Source organism: Oncorhynchus kisutch, linkage group LG26, assembly GCF_002021735.2.
Source record: "Oncorhynchus kisutch isolate 150728-3 linkage group LG26, Okis_V2, whole genome shotgun sequence".
In the NCBI taxonomy this organism is placed as follows: Eukaryota; Metazoa; Chordata; class Actinopteri; order Salmoniformes; family Salmonidae; genus Oncorhynchus; species Oncorhynchus kisutch.
Genome location: NC_034199.2, coordinates 12,961,714 through 12,983,537, shown reverse-complemented (window position 1 = coordinate 12,983,537; position 21,824 = coordinate 12,961,714). Strand labels below are relative to the sequence as shown.

Genomic DNA, 21,824 nt, shown 5'->3' with positions numbered 1-21,824 from the left:
TGATATCCTGAAGGTCTTTGTCTAATCCGAGGTGAGTGATCTGTGTCCTGATATCCTGAAGGTCTTTTTTTGCCGCAAGATACGGTAGCAGAAACATTATGTACAAAATAAATTACAAATAACGCAAAAACCCCCACATAATAGCACAATTGGTTGGTCGCCCATAAAACTGCTTCCATTTCTTCCTGCGCCGTTTTACAGGGCCTGAATACTTATGTAAATAAGGTATTTCATTTTATTTATTTATTTTATTTGCAAAGATTTCCAAACTTGTTTTCTGTAGATGGATGAGGATTATAATTTTTAAAATCCATTGTAGAATAAGGCTGTAACGTAACAAAATGTGGAAAAAGGGAAGGGGTCTGAAATACTTTCTGAATGCACTGTAAATAGTTCCAGGCGCTAACTGCTCCTAATTTCAGCTCTTATCACTCCAAAAGCAATGGATTTAAACATACACATGGACAGGAACATATTACTTGTCGTTTTCTTATCTTAATGCTTGGCAGATGTTCCACCCTGTCTTTACTGGGCCAAGTTACTTGCCTATACTGAGAAAGTTCTGGTAGAAGCATATTTGACCTCTGAAATAAGGTGTGGGGAGAGAACAGGTCAGACAAGGTTGATCTCTTCTGTAACGTTGTGTAGTGTCATGGACATGGAATTCAAGGATCACCCAGAATGATCTGGAATCTCTTTGATTGACAGACTGGCTGACTAACTTACTACCAGCTGGAGTCCCAGTGGTATTAAGAAGGATATAATGTACTATAGTCTCATAAGGAACGGCTGGGTGCCGTTTATAGTACACTACTTTTTGACCAGTAGTGCACTATATAGGGAAATAGGGTGCCATTTGGGATGTGCCCAATGTTACTGAAGTGAAATAAGGCGATTCATAACAGAAGGTTATAACATACTGTGTATTAATGCTAAGCCACTCTGGAGTTAATATTGCCCCCTGGATACAGTTGTCTAAATAAGGGTGTGAAAAGCCTGCATACGGACATGTTATGGGAAAATTGTTTTGTTTTGCCTAAAATAATAAGGTATACACATAGGAAGTGGGGAGTTCTCATAGTTTCTTTTTTTCCTTTTCTTTTTTAAAATCTCCTGCCATCCGTCCCACACAGCTCCTGGAGTAATGGCCTTTCCAGACCTTCTCTAAACAGCTTGTGTTTACTGTGAGCAACCTCTCACCAAATTACCAGCTGTGTCCCTGGTCCTGTGTTTTGTCTTTCCACAGGGATTTCCCTTCTCTGCAACCCAACCCCCAATCCCTGTCGCTTCGATTCCCACCCACTAATGCCTCCAACCACAAGTCGTCCCTTATCGTCTGATAGGGCTTTTCTGTTGAATGAAGGACAAACTCCAAAGGCAAAAGAGTATGTACAGAGGAAGTATACTAAGATCATGTGTTTCAGTAGAGATTCCTCTGTTTGTTACACTTGGAGCATGAACTGTGTGACACTTGATCATTGTACTGTATCAAGCACCTAGTTCTCTTATTTTAAGTGAAAGAACCAGGGAAGGGGACATCTATAGTACATAGTAGGGCAGAGGGTGCAGGAGAAGACTTTGACGTAGTTGAACCTATGTTGATCTGGCACTCTCATTGTAAGATGTAGGACATTTAGTTGAGTCCATTGTACGCTTTACTACCCAAGGTCAAACTGTAGCTTCCTGCTTTTTTTGTTGTCGCATATTCAATGGGCAGACGGTGACCTCTTGCGTAGATTGTTCCATTTACAACCACTATGATTTAGCAAACAAAATACAGCACAGGACTGTTCAAACTACTTTAAGTACTGTGTAATAGACGGTAAAAGGCAGCATCTCTGAGCCCTGAGTTTCAGGTCATGTTTCAACCTGCATGTCATTCCTGACATTATCAAGTAGTATGGAACTGAAAAATGTTGATTATAGATAATGTTCCTCTGTAAAAAAAAAGAAAGAAAGAATCTAACACCAACCTGCATATTGGTGCTGTAAATCCTGATCTATTCTTCTGAGTTTAGCTTGCCTTTCCTCATATACCTGTTGAATAGTCCAACATCTATTATGTGCTGAGTAGCTGTGCGAGTAAAGCATTGTAAAGCAGGAGGCTATTAAATCGGGCCTTGGTAAGCTGCTGGGGTTAGTAATACGTAGGGTGAGAGTGGGTGAAAACACGCTTTGTTGATGACGTTTCACTTATGTTATGAAATACATATTTCCAAGACAATTATGATTATTTATGTTCTGAATCGGTCGGTGGGGGTCTGTCTCACGTGTCATTAACAGTAGGTCCAAAAAGTTGCACTTTGTAACCTAATACATCCGACAATAAGCACCTAGCTGTGTTGACAAAGCGGTGTAGGTTTCTCATAACAGCTTTTGAGGATTTTTACATTTTGTGGTCGCCGTCTTCAAAGTTGTTTCCTCTGGTTGCAAAATTAGCATAACACGAGCTGAATGAAATGTAAAAAAGGCTTTGAAAATAAAGGGCTTGGTATACGCTCAGTGATCTGTAAACATTTCACAGAGACGCTCGTTTTTTTAACAGATTATGATAGAGACATGAGGTTTAGACCATTTGTTTTCTTAGAGGATTATCTACACAATTGAACATTTTTACCCGTTGGTAAAAAGATGCGGTTTTGATTAGACACCCTATAATAAGTTCTGACAGACTCCACAGTTAATACTCACTATTTCATCATCGGCCTGTACAGTAGACCAAATCAGGCAGAATGCTCAGCTACATACAGATGTCAGATCTTAATTTGATCACGGTTTTGTCGCTGAAAAGTTCAGCATCAGGAAATTCAAATGAGCCTGAAAACCCAGAGTTCTTTTTTCTTTCCATGCGGGACAGTTGAGTCATTCGGACCAGTGCCAGCTCTCGCTCTCTCAAACTTTAAAAGCACCAGACAGAATATCAATAAATATCCCACTGATACTGTAGGCCTATAGGTCCAATTACTGCAACGTTTAAATACATAAAAAAATTAAAAATAATCTGAGATGCATCAATACACATCAACAATCGTTGTTTTATATAGCTTAACACAAGATGGATATTGGTCTCCACGACGACATACAACACGTGTCAAGTGTATCCGAAATGCAGCCGTACAGTAAGCTAAACCTTAGGCTACAGTAGGCTATAAAAACTAATTGCACACAGGCCTATAATATCACAAAGACGAGATGAAATTGAGAATAGTGAGGTAGCCTACGGAATGGAGCTTTAATGTCGCATAAAAGAGCAACTGATTTTTAAAGCCAAAAAACGCAGCCCGTGATTTTCACAGTGTGTGAATACAGAAAGTTTTCAGACCCCTTGACTTTTTCCACATTTTGTTATGGTACAGCCTTCTTCTAAAATGGATGACTTTTTTTTCTCCATTAATCTACACACAATAACCCATAATAACAAAGAAAAAACGTATTTTTAATACATTTGCAAAAAAATCTAAAAATAAGTATAAGTATTCAGACTCTTTTCTCAGTACTTTGTTGAAGCACCTTTGGCAGCGATTACAGCCTCGAGTCTTGGGTATGACGCTACAAGCTTGGAACATCTGTATTTGGAGTTTCTCCCATTCTTCTCTGCAGATCCTCTCAAGCTCTGTCAGGTTGGGTGGGGAGCGTCGCTGCACAGCTGTTGTCAGGTGTCTCCAGAGATGCTTGATCGGGTTCAAGTCCGGGCCACTCAAGGACATTCAGAGACTTGTCCCGAAGCCACTCCTGCTTTGTCTTGGCTGTTTGCTTAGGGTCGTTGTCAATTTCGAGTTTCATAGTAAAGAGTTTGAATGGTTACGTAAAGGAATTTGTTTATTTTTATACATTTACAAAAATATGGCTGTTTCATAAAGTGGAAAAAGGGAAGGGGTCTGAATACTTTCCGAATGCACTGTTGTTATGGTCTTGGGAGTGGATGGCCCTTACATAGGTGAGATTTCCATTGCTTAGCTGTTATGCACTGACTACAGTAGCGTAGGCCTACTGTACTTTTCAGTTTGATGCCGGCATTTGAAGTCATCCTGTATTGTGTCGCTTTAATATTTAATTTCATAAAGCTATCAAGATGTTTTATGCATTTAAGCTTATTAAAAGATGATTTAATTGAGCTTGAGATTGGAACCCATGCCGACTCTGGCATATTTGTGAGGACACATCATTTATTCAGTCTATTTCTTGCCTTGAACACCAAAAAATTATTGATCTAAAAAATAAAATAAAAATTCTCTTAACAAAAATACATCTACCCCCTACAAATATGTACATTTATTATAATCCACATAAGAATACAGCGCTTCTCTTGTGAAGCCTGCACGTAGACTACATACAGTAGGCTACTTGAACTGGCGCCCTAGTGGACCTGCAGTCTAAGATACAATGTAGGTAGCTACGGTACTGCATTGTATACAAACACCGCTTCGAGGTGCCCCCTGGCTGGGATTTCTAAATATTTCTTTAGATATTCAAATCCTCCTGCTGTAGGATTATTTTCCTACTGCGCCGAAATGGGTCAAATTAAGATCCGACATCTGTAGTAACCACTACTGTAATGAACAACGTCACTTAGATCACATCATTTGACCTAGCTTCCCAGGCACCGTGCAACAACCTCCTCTTTTCTGTTTTAAGATTGACTTCTCTAATGCTATTTTACTATTTCACAGTGAAACCGATTTGAACCAAAACCAGACATGCTGGATTCATTTAAAGAAATGTTGATCAGACGTTGTAAACAATAAAGTGTATTCCGAATGGAGACTTGTGGATTCATCAGATGTGTAATACTAAGGTAATGCCGCTACTGTAGGTACGTTATCTTAGATTAGGCTGATTTAATCATGTCAATCTCAAGAGCCCTATGCAAATCAATACAAATCAGAGGCTTGAGGCAAAGTCTGTTGTCGTCTATAAGGATATGTTTATCAGAAGTCATCAGAAAGCAATCATCCAGAAGTGATTTATAAGATTAGCTTACAGGGAATCTGTTCCAAACCCTCGTCTCAGCAACTAGAGCACCCTAGAAACATCTGAGCAGGCGTGTAATCTCATTTGTTGGCAGGCTTGTTCATGGGAGTAAGATACACACAGAGCTGCTGATGTGATTTCAGAGTGAATCACCTCGAAGAAGCAGGGTGTGGTGGTGGGCTGTGTTTGGGATAATGAATGGCAAACACATACAAAGTAACACCTGATTGAATGAAGTGTTGGAAAAGCGTCCCAGGCATGCTATTGTAGCCAGGCTCAAGGAGGCGGACAGATAGCTAGCGGACACAGTGTGGTTTGGACTGGAGGATATGAGAGGAAGTTGATAAACTCGCTGTGAATGTGATGGATGGCAGGGCTGTGTTGTTTCACCGCCCTGCCCACAGGTTCACGGCTCTAGCGCAGTGTGCAGGGAGGTAAAGTAAAGCTGATTTAGCCCTTTGCTTATTACTGAAGGTGGGGGAGTTCACTCACTCACTCACTGAACTGAAGCTCTACCGATACACCGGGCTTAAGAGATTTCTGCGACCGACTGACTGAGGGGGCCCACTGTGTGAAGGGATTTGAAGTACAGGAGACTACAGATTTTCTGATGTCATCGCCTGGGCGGGGCATTAAGGTAGGCCCGGTCTCCTCTGCTCCTACAGTCCTAGCATAGCGGAGTTTGTCTTTGAACGCAGTGCAGATGGCAGGTCTTTAAGAGGGGAGAATTCAACACGGAGGCCAAGAGGTAAGAAGGCGTTACAGGTTAATGATTGGAGGAGAGGATCTGTTTTAGGACGAATGTGTAATATTCAAACCTGTAGCCAGCATTTGAAAATAAAGTACAGGTGGACTTGAAGCACTCTAGTTTTGCTCTACTTCTAGAGCACCCTGTCTAACTTTTGTTGCGTTGTTTCTTTCCTAAGACAATGTTGAAGGGGAACATGGTGGGTGTACATGCCTTCAGTTTTAGGATTATCTACACTTGTGTATTACTGCTACGATTCTTGAAAGGTCATGCCTGGGTAATAACTTCAGACAAGACAATGTGGGCCATGTTGCTTGCACTGTCATACAAGAATGTTGTAAGACCCGTTGGTTTGAGTAGCTAGTTTACTGGTTGTAGTTTGCTTGGATTCAATGGTTTTTGTGGGAGTGTAGAGTAGAGTTTCTGTTAACCCTGTATGTGTGAGGGCCGGTACAGTAGATTACTCAGGCAAGGCAATAAAAATAAAAAATGGGGAAAAAAGTGGTGTGGACGTTGGTGGTGGTATGCATTGTTGCACTCTCGCTTCTTAAAATACACAGGGTGTTGTCCAGAGGAGAGCAGGAAGGCTTGTTTGCATAGCCACTTTGTTTGTCGCTTTGTTCATGAACCTACCTTTCCCCAAGGGACCTTTTTTTTTTATTTTTTTAGGCTACACAGCCGGTAAGAGATGTCAACAGCGGGAAGGCTTCCTAATCTTTATGCATCAACTCTCAGTAAAATAATTCCATGTATTCACTGAACATAACTTAAGCTTGGCAACTCCAAGAACACTCTTGTCAGTCAGAAGCATAAACAATCTGTTCCCCCCCCCCCCCCCCCCCCCCCTCAAGTATTTACTTTTCCCCTCAGGGTTTCCCATTGATTATGAAAGAATTTCATGGAAGAGGCTGAAAATGTCTTTCACGGGAACATGCCTATGATCCAGCTGCAAACATGTCCATTGGAATGTAAGGAATTTAGACAGCCCTTGTGGTGATGTTGTTTGTGCCTTCCTTATTGGTTCAAAACAAATCTAAGAATGGCATGTCAGGATATTACTGGTTTAAAAATGGTAACAATCAAAACAGAATGTATTTAATACAGGCCAGCGAGTAGGCTTGAGCAGGTTGCCTGCTTCCCAGCCCCTTCGGCTTATTCATTCAGAGGAGCGAGTAGCAGCCTCCCTGATGCCGGCGATTTGATATTGCAATACTTGTTTTATAGGTTAGTTAATTATGTTTGCCCTAACAAAGACCAGGAAGTAGCCATCAAAGGTACGACACTATTACAACGTCTGTGGATTGTTTTGGAGACACCATAGTCATTACTGTTGAACTTCTATGGACTGTTGTTTCGGTCTCTCTCTCTCTCTCTCTCATATGCACACACACGAAGGCATCTCAGGTATATGAAAGTCTGTAGCAGTATCTGGATATTATGCCTTTGAGCTGTAGTCCTATTTGTGCATCGTCAGACAATAATGGAAGGAACAGACCACATGCCTTTGATGCTAATCTAACAGTAGGATTATGAAAATGCAATATGGCTTCTTGTGTGCCGTCTGGATGTATTTAGTTATTGTCTGCTTTAGGTAGACTGAATGCGGACCTTCCTGCAGCTGCGTTGCACATTTGCGCAGTACCAGGTGTGAGCAAAAACATCAGAGGCTGATTTCACTCTACATCTGTTTTCATATTTCACACTACTGTAGTGATTCATCAATTGTTGGTACCAGACTAACAGTAACTGATGGCTGGCAATGGTACCCCAGAGTTCACACAACTATTGTGTGTGTGTTCTGATAGTCTGGCAACTGGCAAGTCCATAAGTATAGTAGGCCTAGTTCGACTTGTCTACCAAGGTTACACTCTTAGAAAAGAAAGTTGCTATTTAGAACCTAAAAGGGTTTGCCGGATGTCACCCTCTGAAGAACCCTTTTTGGTTCCAGGTAGAACTCTTTCCAGAGGGTTCTACCTGGAACCCAAAAGGGTTCTAAAGGGAACCAAAAATGGTTGTCCTATGGGGACAGCCAAAGAACCCTTTTGTGTACTTAGTGGTAATGAATCAATCTATAGGCTGTATCTTACACTCTATGCATCAGTAGAGGCTGGTGGGAGGAGCTATAGAAGGACAGGCTCATTGTAATGGCTGGAATAAAATAATGGAACAGTATCAAACAAATGGAAACCACGTTTGCCTCCGTTCAATATATTCCGTTCCAGCCATTACAATGAGCCTGTCCTCCTATAAGTTCCTCCCACCAGCCGCCGCTGGTATACATACACAGGATACACTCTGGTACACAGGATCAGCTGTATCAAGCCTGTGATCAATAAAAGACACGGAAAACAAAGGCACCAGACTTGTCATTTCCTCCTGTCTATTGACCAATCAGCATGTTCCCTGGTTGCGAATGGGTTTGTTTATGCACACCAGACCTCCTATATGCAGGGAAACACTTAGGGGTAAATGTAGGCTTAGACGGGTCAAGCTGCAACATGTCTCTGTCTATCATCATTCACCAGTCACCTCACTGTCTGGCAGAGGCTGCTGCTGCAGAAACATGGGCTTGGATGAGGAAAACAGTCCTTTTTGTCTCTGCCTCCTCTGGATACGGCTCCTGAGAAAAGCTAGGCTGTTTTATAAACTCAACAATATTCTGTTTGTCTTTTGAGGACTTTTGACTAGTATTTGTATTATTCTATTGGTTATATTGGCACCTGCTTTTTGTTTCCAGAGTCTATTAAAGTGTCATTGTTGTAATTTGTAGACATGCCACTTTAAATGTTGTTTCCTCTCTGTGGAAAGTAAGTAAATCTTGGCATAATTTTGACGAATGGTATAACATTTACATAGGGAGAGTGTAGCTCATTCCCATAATCGCATTGCCAAACAAACTTTTAGAGCCATGAAATCTGGACTTTGTACCCTAGCCTGGTGTGGACCACAGTAGTCTGTCTGTTTTAGCTGGGGGCGTCTGTTGACATATTTAGTCACAAGGCTATTCATGGACATTTCTGGTGGTTCTAGACTGGTTTTGTCTGTGTGTTGAATATAACTATAATTTAACACTTTGTCTTCCCTGCCTAATGTCTGTTTCTGATGCTCTAGGCTTCTGGATGCATAAGTCCCACACTTTTGTTAAAATCTAAAGCAGTTAAATGACTTTTAATTGCATCATTGTGCAACTATTGTGAATGAAGGTGGGGGCTTACTGGTGTGATTTACATGATTAGAACCATGGAATATTTGAGAATAGAACCCCTGTGAAGGAACAAATATTAATTTCAAGTTTGGACTTAGTGGGCCTGGGCCCATCAAGTTAAGACATTGCAAAAATGTCTCTTTTTTTCAGAGTAAGCGGTGACCTCTGAAGAAATCACTACACTACAGGTCACGCAGCTTAGTCAATTGTGTTACTCCCCACTGAATAACAACTTGAATAATTAATGACAACTTTAATTTATAGATTGTTTTAGTGAAACATCATGTATACTGCATTTCACTACCAGTTTCTCATACTGTAATGTGCAGTAGCCCTCTGAAGGACAAAGTGTCTGACATCTTATCAGGAGATTTGTCTGTTTAAAAACGCGTGCATGTTTGTTTTGGCTGATGGGTTAGCTGTCACAGTCAGGTTAGAGCTGATCTGTCTGTACAGTGAGAAACATTTTCAATCCGACCTAAAGAAAAAGAAAATCGGCCATATTCTTTTTAATTTTACCTAACTAGGCAAATCAGTTAAGAACAAATTCTTATTTTCAATGACGGCCTAGGAACAGTGGGTTAACTGCCTGTTCAGGGGCAGAACGACAGATTTGTACCCTGTCAGCTCGGGGGTTTGAACTTGCAACCTTGCGGTTACTAGTCCAACTCTCTAACCACTAGGCTACCCTGCCATGATTCCACTCTCCCCAGTTAGGCCCAGTCAGTTATAATGATGATGGTGTAATTAGTATAAAAGTAAGGATTGGCCACACACGTCTTCTGACAGACGGTCTGACTTTTTTCTATCCAGTTGTACACACCACACAGCAGATGCCACTTTACTCTGTATCATTGGGAAAAGGCTAGTCAGTAATACCTGTTGTATTCGGCGCATGTGACGAATACAATTTGATTTGATGGTAATATTGCTGATTCGGTGATTAAAGGGGAGACTGATGGGTTTTAAAAGACACCTGTAGAGAGACATTTTAGAGAACAGTTCAGAGGAACAGAAACTTTGATCACTGTGCTCCACCTTTTTTTGTTTCTGTTTCACATGGGTTAACCTTTCACCTCACCGTCCTCAGGCCCAATGGACAAATCACTACACTTGTGTCTTGTGACTTGTTTGCAAATGGAGCCCCAAACGCTTTCATCTAATAGCTGCTTACTTTAAGTTGGGAAGAAAGGATTCCTTTCATGCTACATAATGCAGTGTTATGTGTAACCAGATTTGTTTTATGTAATAACAGAATCATGTCTCATGAAATGTAGTTTTTAGATCTATTGCGAACGGTTAGGATTATTTTCGTGACAAAAATTACCCAGAGTCCTCTTTTTCTACCTGTTCAAATGCTTCTTATTTCTATGGTTACCATCAGGGAAATATATGTATTCATACCAGTGAAATACTACCATATTGTTTTTAGACTGTAACAGGCTGATAATATTGTGTTTTAATATTATCGTGTGAGGCTCATCTTGTCCCTTTTCCTACTGACAGAGTGTCAACCAAAAGCAAGGCACCCTCTCCCCCAGTATCAGTGAAGGGCCTGGAAGGTGCAGGCCTCTCCCAGAGACACTCTGTATCAGGATATCCTCTGATGACCATGGACCAGAAGGAGAACCTACTTGAACAGGACCTGACTCTGGTTGTGGTTCTGCCAGGCGGAGTGGAGAAGACGGCCACTGTCCATGGCAGGTGAGACTTGGGCTTGAGTCCCATATGGCACCTATTTAGTGCCTATAGACCCTGGTCAAAAGTAGTGCACTAAAGAAATAAAGGAAGTGTCCCACTGTGACTAAACACCAACCAAGTGCTCCCAACTTTCCCTCCTTGAAAATGACCTCCAAGATATCCCCATGATTCCAAGATGAAGCGTGATCTAAATGTATTTTGAGCGTCAGAACAAAAATATAAACGCAAGGGAACCATGTTTCATGTGCTGAAATAAAAAATCCCGGAAATGTTCTATACTCACAGAAAGCTTATTTCTCTCAAGTTTTGTGAACAAATTTGTTTACAACCCTGTTAGTGACCATTTCTCCTTTGCTAAGATATTCCATCCACCTGACAGGCGTATCAAGAACAGCATGATCATTACACAGGTGTGCCTTGTGCTGGGGAGAATAAAAGGCCACTCTAAAATGTGCAGTTTTGTCAACACAATGCCACAGATGTCTCAAGTTGAGAGGGAGCATGCAATTGGCATGCTGACTGCAGGAATGTCAAACAGAGCAGTTGCCAAAGAGTTGCATGTTCCTGTCTCTACCATAAGCCACCTCCCAATGTTGTTTTAGAGAATTTAGCAATACATCCAACCGGCCTCTCAACTGCAGGCCACGTGTTACCATGCCAGGACCACCCATGGCTCTGCCCCTTCCCAGTCATGCGAAATCCATAGATTAGGGCCTAATGATTTCATTTAAATTGACTGGTTTCCTTCTATGAACTGTCACTCAGTAAAATCTTTGAAATTGTCGCATGTTACGTTTTATTCTTTTTAGTCAGTATAAAATGGTATATGAGTACTGCACATCCTACCATTACATCATCTTTCCAAGGCTCTAATGTAATGTCCTATCTCTCTGAGTCAGATATTGTAGGTGGTGCTGTAAAAGCTGTGGTTTTGGTTAACAGTACTTGCACCATTAATTGCAAAAAAAACAGTTTTATGATGTGGCTGATTCCTTTCCACTTGCTAAGGTTTAATAATGTTATTTACGTTTTAGGCCCAGTAATCACATTTTATGGTTTAAATATGTGTAAAAAAAATAATATATATATATATATTTCCTGAACTTATATCTTCTATATATAGGACACACTTAAACCGTGGTTAAAAAATAAATCATAAGGAATGTCTCTTTTGCCATTTATGAATGTGTAGTTCAATGTGTTTCTATGGGATTTGGTTCTATTGGTGAAATTGTATATATGCAAAAATTCAAAATATATTTTCATTGATACCTAAAGGGTTCCTAAAATTAAATATCAAATAGCTAAATGATCCATAGTATGACTGTCTTAAAACAAATTCATGTCAGTTTCTAAAAGCCCCCCCCCCCCACCCCCATCTTAGACTTTAGAGAATTAGCTAAGATTAAAACATGTAGACTGTGTAATTTGCTACAGGCCCCCTGCACACACATTTCATGAAAGTTAGTCTTATGAAGTCTGGACGATGAAACTCTCATCCACACCAATTCAGCTGAGACCAAAACTAATCAGACAAACATGAGATTAATATCTCACAGTCAAAGGGCTTTGTTGTTTTTCAGAACAAGGACTTTGTGTCCTGGTATGAAACTACAGGCCCACACTCTTCACTCGCCATCACCGAAGTTTACTCAAGATATCATTCTTCTATTTTTGCAAGACTCAAATATTCCATTGGTATATTGTGCCCCTTGCCCTCTCTAGCTTTAATCAAGACCAACTTTTAATATAAACGGATTAAGCATCAAATTCTTCACCCTCTTTTATTTTACAGAGCACAGTGAACTCATTATGATAAGGATTAAACTGTTGGTATTATATTTCCAGAGACTGGGAATTTGGAAACTGCTGCATAGCTTTGTGTGGATGCTGTTGCTAAATGGTTTTCCACATCACCAACAGTTGTGTGTGAAGCACAAACTGACAGCTCCTTGTGCAAAGCTTTATCACTGTGAAAAACAAGTGTAATAATGCATTATTATTACGTAGAGTGTAACAGTCTTCTGTGATTAGCATCTACTTTCGTGAGAGTAGTTTCTCCTTGGCATTTGCAATTCCCACACAAAAGTTCAGTGTTTTCTCGATACACACAGCCTTTGATCCTTAGCTTGGGCGATTATTACTACTAACCTTTTTTTGTGTTTTTCAGCAAGCCTATGATGGATTTGTTAGTCATGCTTTGTGCCAAGTACCACCTGAACCCATCAGGCCACACTATAGAGCTCGTCACCACCAACAGAAACAACATCAAGTTCAAACCCAACGCTTTGATCGGGGCCCTAGAGGCAGAGAAGGTTTTGCTCAAGCCCAAAGGAATGGAGGAAAAGAGTAAGAAGCCTGGCCCTCAGATGCCAGAGGTACAGTTGAGACATCTGTGGTAGAAATGCCCTAGTTACAAATAATTGCTTTATCTTGTAATGTCTATATGAAATGATAGATCTATGTTTTTCTGGCAGTTTTTAATGAGGATAGTCATGAGGTCTGATAATCTAATTGCTTTGACTCTTCAGGCAACTGTCCGTCTGGTAATAAACTATAAAAAGACCCAGAAGACTATACTAAGAGTCAGCCCTCGAGTCCCCCTTGAAGACCTCTTACCAGCTATTTGTGAGAAATGTGAATTTGACCGACAGAGCACACTTTTATTGAGAGATGCCCAATCTGAGGATCCTTTGGATTTGACCTGTTCTCTCAATGATTTTGCAATAAGGGATATCTATGCAAGGGACACAAAAGGTAAGGGCTTCTCTTTAAAACCATCAGCCTTCGAAACATTCATCAATCTGAATAATTGCCATACATTCTGAACTAATCTCGGCACCCAGAGCCAAATCTTGTGTGTTAAGTCTGTCAACAAGAGACTTATTCTGAATAAACACTTCACCATTCATTCATTCATTTTACAATTACACAGGTGCATTTACTACCGCATATAATTTCCGCCTTCTCTTCCATAGCTATGTACTCAACAGATGTACCTGCCTCACCAACTACACCAACTCACCAAGGTCATCTAGGTAATGTAACATGATTTTACATGGGTTTTAGTTTTGCGATTTCTATTTACCAGTGACACTATGCATTTGAAGTTCATCAATAATTTTGACAGAGATTTAAGAAACGTTGTTAGTAAGATCAAATCAAAGTGTAATTGTCACGTGCGCCGACTACAACAGTGAAATGGCCGGGATCTGTATATTCCTAACAGATACCATTCCACCCAGCAAAGATAAAATCCAGAAGGAGAAAGAAAACAAGGGATTGTTCAGTCTATTCAGGAGAAGTAAGAAGAAACCTGAGCAGGTGTGTACTTTGTTCATTTACAGTTCAGTTTTGGCTGATTTATGAGTTAAATGCGTGTGTGTGGGTGGGGCATGGGGATATTGTCACAGCCATGTGATTGGATAGTTTTCTCTTTGCTTACTGCAGAAAACAGGCCTTTGATCAGGATCTGATTGGATGTTTGTTTGCTCTTTGAAGGGAATGACTGCCAGTGCCCCGGCGTCCCCAGTCTTCCCTAGCAGGCCTCGACCTCTCAGCATGAGCTCACTCAGTGCCCACTCCTCCACATTCAACTGCAGCACCATGCCTTCTGACATGTCAAAGAAGAGACGGGCCCCTCTGCCACCAATGCTGGTGTCCCAGAGCCCCCCCTCTAACCTCAGCCATCGCCAGAGGTCCATCTCCGCCTCGGAGCCCGAAACCCAAACGGATGGTGACCAGGTGAGTGGGACTCAACCCGACTGGACCTGTGTTCTGGCTTTACCAGGTCTATTTGTAAAGGTAGTTATTAGTATGTCCAGAGAAATGGCTCATGATGCATTTTTTTAATTGAAATCCTAGACAAGCAAATCAATCATTTCAGGTAGGTTACTTCTTTGCATACTTCAACGAACTCGTTTTCCTCTTCTGTTGTGGAGATGACGACTGGTCTGAGTCGCAGAACAGAGTCTTCACTGAAGAGGACAAAGCGCAAGGCTCCTCCACCCCCTGCATCTCCTGGAGTGGTTGTCCAAGATGAAACTTTGCTAGATAGAGGTAAGAGTGGTTTCACGGAATTCATATGTACTGTATTGAATCGGCTTGTGCTCAAGCCCCTGTCTAGATACTGCATTTCAGGTGTAGTTTCTTACATTGGGAAGTTACCTGAAAAGTTTTTGGGGATGTTGGTGATTTAGTTGCTCTTTCTTCTGGTTTGAGACCTTGAGTACATATATTGTACTTTGGTCTCTAAAGTCAACAACTGAGAATAGTAAATAAGACCAATGATTGATCAGTGGGAGTTGCAGTCATTGTATTTGACTCCGATGCCTCCTAGTGGTCAATATGAAACAGTTACAGAATGAAATAGCTACACTTGTGGAGCCTTCAGTACTCGAGAGTTTGAATACAATTCAGAAAAGCAAAAGATGTTGTGATCTCATGGGGGAGATATATATATTATTATGTTCCTCCATAAGGGTAAACACCACATTCTATCAGTACTTCCTCCCTCCTAAACTTGCAGCCTGCGCGTCACCAGACTTTAGTGACCGAGGGAGATTCTGCGCTGGCGCAAGCTTCCTGTTGTCTCTCCTACCCACTCTGCTCTGCTGCCTCTTTCACCTCCTCCTCAAGCATCTCCTCTTCCTGCGCTGGCCTGCTGCTTCTCCTTCCCACACGTTCCGTCAATCGGATGAACGTGTCCTGTTGATTTTCTTGCTGCGTGTTTCCACCTCAATATGATCAAATTGGTCAAACAAAATACACTCTTGAACACAACAATACAGACGTAAATACATGCATTACTTAGTTGCGATACATTGAATGACCGTTTCCAGACTTTTGATCCAATGCATGGATTTCTATGGGTTTATGATTATAAAGTGATGGAAATCAGACACACTGTTATTCAAGGGAAACAGGTCAGAAAGGACTATCCGGAAATCCACTACCTGATTGAATACCGGCTTTTGGTTATACCTGTTACTGACTTGCATGCTTTCTGTGAGAGAGGAACGATCTTTAGTGATCTTTTTAAAGGTTAAATATACATGAAGTACGTTCTAATCACTCCCAGTCGTTCAGCAATACAGACAGCCCCGGGAGACTTTGCGTTGGATCTAGCCATCATCCTCTTGTTTATTCTGAATTGTGTTTTTTGCATTTTCAAATGGCTCTTTTGATACTTGTTTCCGCTCTGTTCCAGTCTTTTGTAACATGTTTAAAGTCTCCAGTTATGCTTTCCACACGTCAACTCCTTGTGTTGTCAGACCTGCGTGTATTTCATAGAAACGTAATTTGTACGTTCAGTATTTGAATACTACACTAGCCAATTATCCCAGATCGTATGAATAAAAGATGTGACTGCTCTCTGCTTGTATTGCTACATCTTCCATCTGCCCTCCCTCCCCCGCTGGCTTCACATCATCGACTTCGCAGAGAAAGATCAAGCCCAGATTCTGGATGTCTCTCCCTGACGTCCCACGGCTGTTCATTTCAGTTCGACATCAGACTGCACAGTGAGGAGTCTCAGCTTTTGTATAACCAGCCTGCTGAATATTCCTTCTGCTCTCTGTTTCCCTGTGATGGCCTTGAAGTGCCGAGGGAAGAACTAGAGGGGAATATGAGATGCTAGATGTCTTCATTAAGCCCAATTCACTTGTCTGAAGTATCCCGAACACAATAATATTATGTTCGCTGTTGTGTGATTGTGAAAGTGACACTAGTAATTAGTGACATTTTTAGTAATTAGTGACATTTTTGGCCAATACCAATATTTTCCTTGCCAAAAAAAATGATTTAACCAATATTTAACATTTTAGCGGCCTTTTATGCATTCTAGTACATTTTAAATAGTCTACACACACATGGACGCAGCGGTCTAAGGCACTGCATCTCAGTGCACGAGGTGTCACTACAGTCCCTGGTTCGAATCCAGACTGTATCACATCCAGCTGTGTTTGGGAGTCCCATAGGGCGGTGCACAATTGGCCCAGCGTCGTCCGGGTTTGACCGGGGTAGGCCTTCATTGTAATTAAGATTTTGTTCTTAACTGACTTGCCTAGTTCAATAAAGGTTACACACACCACACTGTCCAAAAAGTAATTTTGGGGGGAATTTACTTATGTCCCCATTACCAGTAAAACATAATCAAAACGTATTTCTTTCACTTACTTGCTGTGCTGTTTCATTGTTTATTTGTTCAGTCGTTTCATTCTCAACCAGGATTTCATCATACATGCCAAGCAGTGAAGTTTCCTCTGTGCGCACTGTCACTGTGCCCATTTCCATCTTCTCCAGCTGTGTATGTAACATTTCACGTAAACCCTGTTTCTTGTCTGCATCGAAGTAGCGGTCTTGGTACATAGCATCAAGCATGGTGGTGACACAGTAAAGAGAGAATGCCACTGAATTGTTCACAGCCTGTGTCGGCAGTTTTGTTGAGCAGGCGTTTCAATGCCATGACAGAGGGTATCACGTCTGCTGCAAGCGCAGTTGATGAGGTTCTTTCTCAAATCAGTTGTTCGAATGGAGCACACTGGTGTGTTCCTGTTTCAAACATGTCCTCAAACGCTATTGAAATGTCAGCAGAAGTATGACAACCAGCACATTCATGAGCATGCAATACGACCTTCCTCAGTACGAAATCCTCAACGACCCTGTGCTGTCAGACTCGGCATGCTCATGGGGCTGATATTGCTGGTCCAAATGTCAGTCGTGAAGCTAATAGCAGTGACGCCACTACTGTAGGTAGGGCAACATCTGAAAAATAGCGCACTTTATTGGGTGCTCGACTAGTTGGCGAAAGCCAACATCACCCACGACACGACAGTTGATTGTCAAGTGCAATGAATTTCATTATCTTGACGTTTTAGTTGTCTTGCTGAAATGTTCTTACTCTTTCAAATAACTGCTCGACTTGTTGACTGCTCGATCCACACAGCAGACATTGTGGGCTAGGTTAGGAATGCTGTGTTGTGCTAAATTTTCCATGGCGTTATTCCGTCATGTGCATACCTAATATAACGTAGGTACGTCAGCTTTGACATCGGTTTTGCACATCTGCGTTACACTAGACATCGGGCCGATGTCTATATTTGCCTGACATGAGACCCATCTCGTCCAAAAAGTTGACTCAAGTTTGTTAAAAATCACCTGGAGGCACCTGGATGATCATCAAGACTCTTGGAAGAATGTTCTATGGACAGATGAGTCAAAAGTTAAACTTTTTGAACGACATGGGTCCCATTATGCCTGGCGAAAACCAAACACTGCATTCTACAGTAAGAACCTCATACCAACGGTCAAGCATGGTAGTGGTAGTGTGATGGTTTGGTGATGCTTTGCTGTCTCAGGACCTGGATGACTTTCCTTAATAGAAGGAACCATGCATTCTGCTCTGTATCAGAGAATTCTACAGGAGAATGTCAGGCCATCCGTCTGTGAGCTGAAGCTGAAACGCAGCTGGGTCATGCAGCAAGACAATGATCCAAAACACAGAAGTCTACATGAAAATGGCTAAAAAGCAAAAACAAAAATAGTTTTGGATGGCCTAGTTAAAGTCCAGCCCTAATCCCAATTGAGATGTTGTGGCAGGACTTGAAACGAGCAGCTCGTGCTTGAAAACCCACAAATGTTGCAGAGTTAAAGCAGTTCTGCATGGAAGAGTAGGCCGAAATTCTTCCACAGCGACATGAGACTGATCAACAACTACAGGAAGCGTTTGGTTGGAGTCATTGCAGCTAAAGGTGGCACAACCTGTTATTGAGTGGAAGGGGTAATTACTTTTTCAGACAGGGGCATTGGGTGTTGCATAACTTTGTTTATGAAATAATAAACAAAATGAGTATGTACTGTAATTGTAGCGTTATTTGTTCACTGAGGTTCCCTTTGTCTAATATTATATATTTTGGTGAAGATCTGATAACATTCAGTATCAAACATTTGCAAAGGTAGAGCATTTTAAACGGGGCAAATACTTTTTCACGGTACTGTAAGTATTCACACACCTGAGTCAATACTTTATAGAAGCACCTTTGGCAGCAATTACAGCTCTGAGTCTTTCTGGGTAAGTCTCTAAGAGCTTTCCACACCTGGATTGTGCAACATTTGCCCATTTATTCTTTTCAAAATTCTTCAATCTCTGTCAAATTGGTTGTTGATCATTTCGAGGCAACAATTTGCAGGTCTTGCCACAGAGTATTATATAGATTTAAGTCAAAACTGTGTCTCAGCCACTCAGGAACATTCACTGTCTTCTTGGTAAGCATCTCCAGTGTAGATTTGGCCTTGTTTTTCATTATTGACCTGTTGAAAGGGAAATTCATTTCCCAGTGTCTGGTGGAAAGCAGACAAACAGGTTTTTTGTCTAAGATTTTGCCTGTGCTTAGCTCCATTCTGTTTCTTTTTAATCCTGAAACTCCCCAGTCCTTAACGATTACAAGCATACCCATAACCACTAAGCTTGAAAATATGGAGAGTAGTAATGTGTTGTATTGGATTTGCCCCAAACATAACTTTGCGTTCAGGACAAAGTTAATTGCTTTGCCATATTTTTTTTCAGTATTACTTTAGTTCCTTGTTGCAAACTGGATGCATGTTTTGGTATATTTTTTTATTCTGTACAGGCTTCCTTTTCACTCTGTCCTTTGTCATCTCCATCCTGTTGTGCTGCAGGTGGCCAACCTACTACACTGGAAGAGATCGTGGAGCAGGAGGAGACCACTGCCTCTGTGATCCTAGACTCTATGAGTGATGTCCAGGAGGACGACAGCAGCCTTAACCTGTCAACAGCAGACATCTCCGTGGACTCTGAGAGAACCGAGGGTCTCTCTCCATCCCCGGACGCCCCACATGCTGAGATGGAGACCTCCCCACTGTCTGAGAGCGAGTGCCCAGCGGGGGAAGATCAGTCTTGTGATCTGTCCTCAGATGGCAAGTACGAACTCTAGCAGTTAGTCCTACATTATGAATGAAGTAGTGCATCTTTGACTTCGGTTTTTTGCATTGCTTTTCTTAACTCCTGTTTTTGACAGACTAGTCCACAACATGGTGAACAACGCTGAGTGCACAGTTCCCATGCTGAGTGTGGGGATGGACACATCTGAAACAGAAGGTGCTGGTAGGTTTACAAGTAGTGATGAATTCAAATACATCAAGTTCCTAATGCGTTAACTATGGATGTAATGCTATAGCTTTAGAAGCAATGTGGCAAAATCCATGTCTACTTTGTACTAAATCATGTTTTTTATGTTCTCCAGAAAGCCCTCCATGCCAAGCAGAGGAAATAAGTGACCAGACAGGTTTGCCATGTGAAGATTCCACAACACAAGATGGGGCCAAAGGTGAATGTAGTACTGAGAGCTCTCCTACTATCAGCCCACCAGCAGCCCAGCCAGTGACACAGAGCACAGGAACACAGGCCTCCGATCAACTGGACACTGACCCCTCCTGTGATGAACCACCAGCGGCCACCAGCATCCCCTGTCTCCCTGCCAAAGCCTCTACCCCTGGAGCGGTGGGCCAGAAGAGGGACATGTCCACATCCACAGAGAAGCTGCTGACCACTGCTGAACCCATCACACCTGCCTTATCTCCTTCCTCAGCAACCCGTCGGGACCAAACATCCACTCAAAGTGCCCCGGCCCCACCGAAGCCATCCAATGAGCTGACCAGGGACTACATCCCCAAGGTGGGGATGACTACGTACACTATCGTGCCTCAGAAGACTCTGGAGAAACTGAGATACTTTGAGGTGGAGCTAACGTTGGAGTCCCCTTATGTGGCTCTAGAGAAGGAAGTAGATATTGGTTCACTTGAACTCAAAGAGGCTGAGCAGCTACAGGTCAGAACACAACAGACAGAGCTGCCGTCTACTGTACCTCGGGAAGACTATCAGTCTCAGCAAGTCCACAGCACTACTACTAGTGAGAGCACTGTAAATGGCAACCTGATCGAGTCTATTCACTCCCCCTCAACACCGACGACAATAATTATTGCAAGAGATGACAAGATTCCATCCCCTGCTAGTGGTGGAGACCAAGCAGGCTCCATAGCAGAGGTCAAGGAGATGAGAATTCCACCCGCAACTAAACCCAAGCCTGGCTCTTTCCGCTTGCCACAGCACAAAAGAACACCTGGGTTTTACGTTACCTCGGCTGCAGTGAAACGTTTGAGTGCCAGTCCTGACGCTGGCCAGAGGGAGGCTCCAGGCAGTGTAGTGGCAGCAGCAGCAGGGCAGGCCCTGCAGCCAGTAGGGGGCAGCTTCCCCCCTCCTCCTCCTCCGGTGCAGTGGGACGAGGAGACATCAGAGGGCGCTGAGATAGTTGAGGTGGAGCTGAGGCCAAAGGAGGAAGAGAGCAGAAGTGTGCCCCCTCCACGGCCCAGTCCCGTCAGGGTGCCCCCATCCCCAGGACTGAGCCTGGAGAAATTGAGGAGTTTTACTGCTCCCAAACCCTACTCTCCTACTACCCCATCCCGCTTTGCCCAAGCTGTATCTTCAGCAGTCAAAAGGTCCCAGTCCTTATCCACTGGGTCCACCTCACCATCTCCTTGCTCGCCACCATTCTACCCAATCACAAGCAGCTTTTTTGTTAAAGATCCTAAAGGAACAGATGGGGATAAGGTGAGTAGTTGCAGATGTTTTGTGTCATGTTCTTTCTATTAGGAGCCATCCAATGAGCTGACCAGGGACTATTATATTCTCTATATTAGAACATACAGTGGGAATCTGGATATTTATCGAATTCAATTCATTTCTAAACGAGGATAGTGTATCTTCGCAGCTCAATGAAAGTTGCTTTTCCCTTAAAATTCAGAGGCTCAAATGTTGATTGCTTTGATACTTGTATTGAAGTTCAAAGCATAGGACTACCTTAAAAAATACTCTGCAGTAGAATTGAATCTCTCTTCACAAGATGATTTAAAAGTGATCCATGTTTCACTATCTGTGCTATCTTTAAACATTTGACTACCCTCAGATGAACTCTTCAGTCTGCTGTTTTCCCATGTCCTCTAGGGTCAGCTTTGAGACTTTTGAATAACACAGGAAAGGGGAGGTGTACTCCTCTGAGAATGTATATACAATTTTCTCTCAATGGAATTAGCACACTACAATGAGCTTTTGTTTCTAGGTTGGGTGTGTGTTTCCCCCCCCCCCAGTGTGGCCTGGTAAACAATCCTAGCTGCTTATCCAAC

General features: G+C 42.2%; 1 protein-coding gene across 3 annotated transcripts in view; it reads left to right on the top strand.

Moving 5' to 3' along the window:
- Positions 1–21,824, top strand: part of cobll1b (cordon-bleu WH2 repeat protein-like 1b) — a 33,327-nt gene that overhangs the window by 10,134 nt on the left and 1,369 nt on the right. The window contains exons 1-11 of one of the 3 annotated variants that reach the window (XM_031805502.1): positions 5,436–5,608; positions 10,431–10,628; positions 12,796–13,003; positions 13,157–13,382; positions 13,604–13,663; positions 13,855–13,949; positions 14,127–14,369; positions 14,567–14,684; positions 19,305–19,566; positions 19,664–19,749; positions 19,889–21,252. In XM_031805502.1, the coding sequence (XP_031661362.1) occupies positions 10,531–10,628; positions 12,796–13,003; positions 13,157–13,382; positions 13,604–13,663; positions 13,855–13,949; positions 14,127–14,369; positions 14,567–14,684; positions 19,305–19,566; positions 19,664–19,749; positions 19,889–21,252 (2,760 nt within the window). In that variant the 5' untranslated portion in view covers positions 5,436–5,608; positions 10,431–10,530. The other 2 variants (XM_020461429.2, XM_020461428.2) reach the window with 2 other exon arrangements.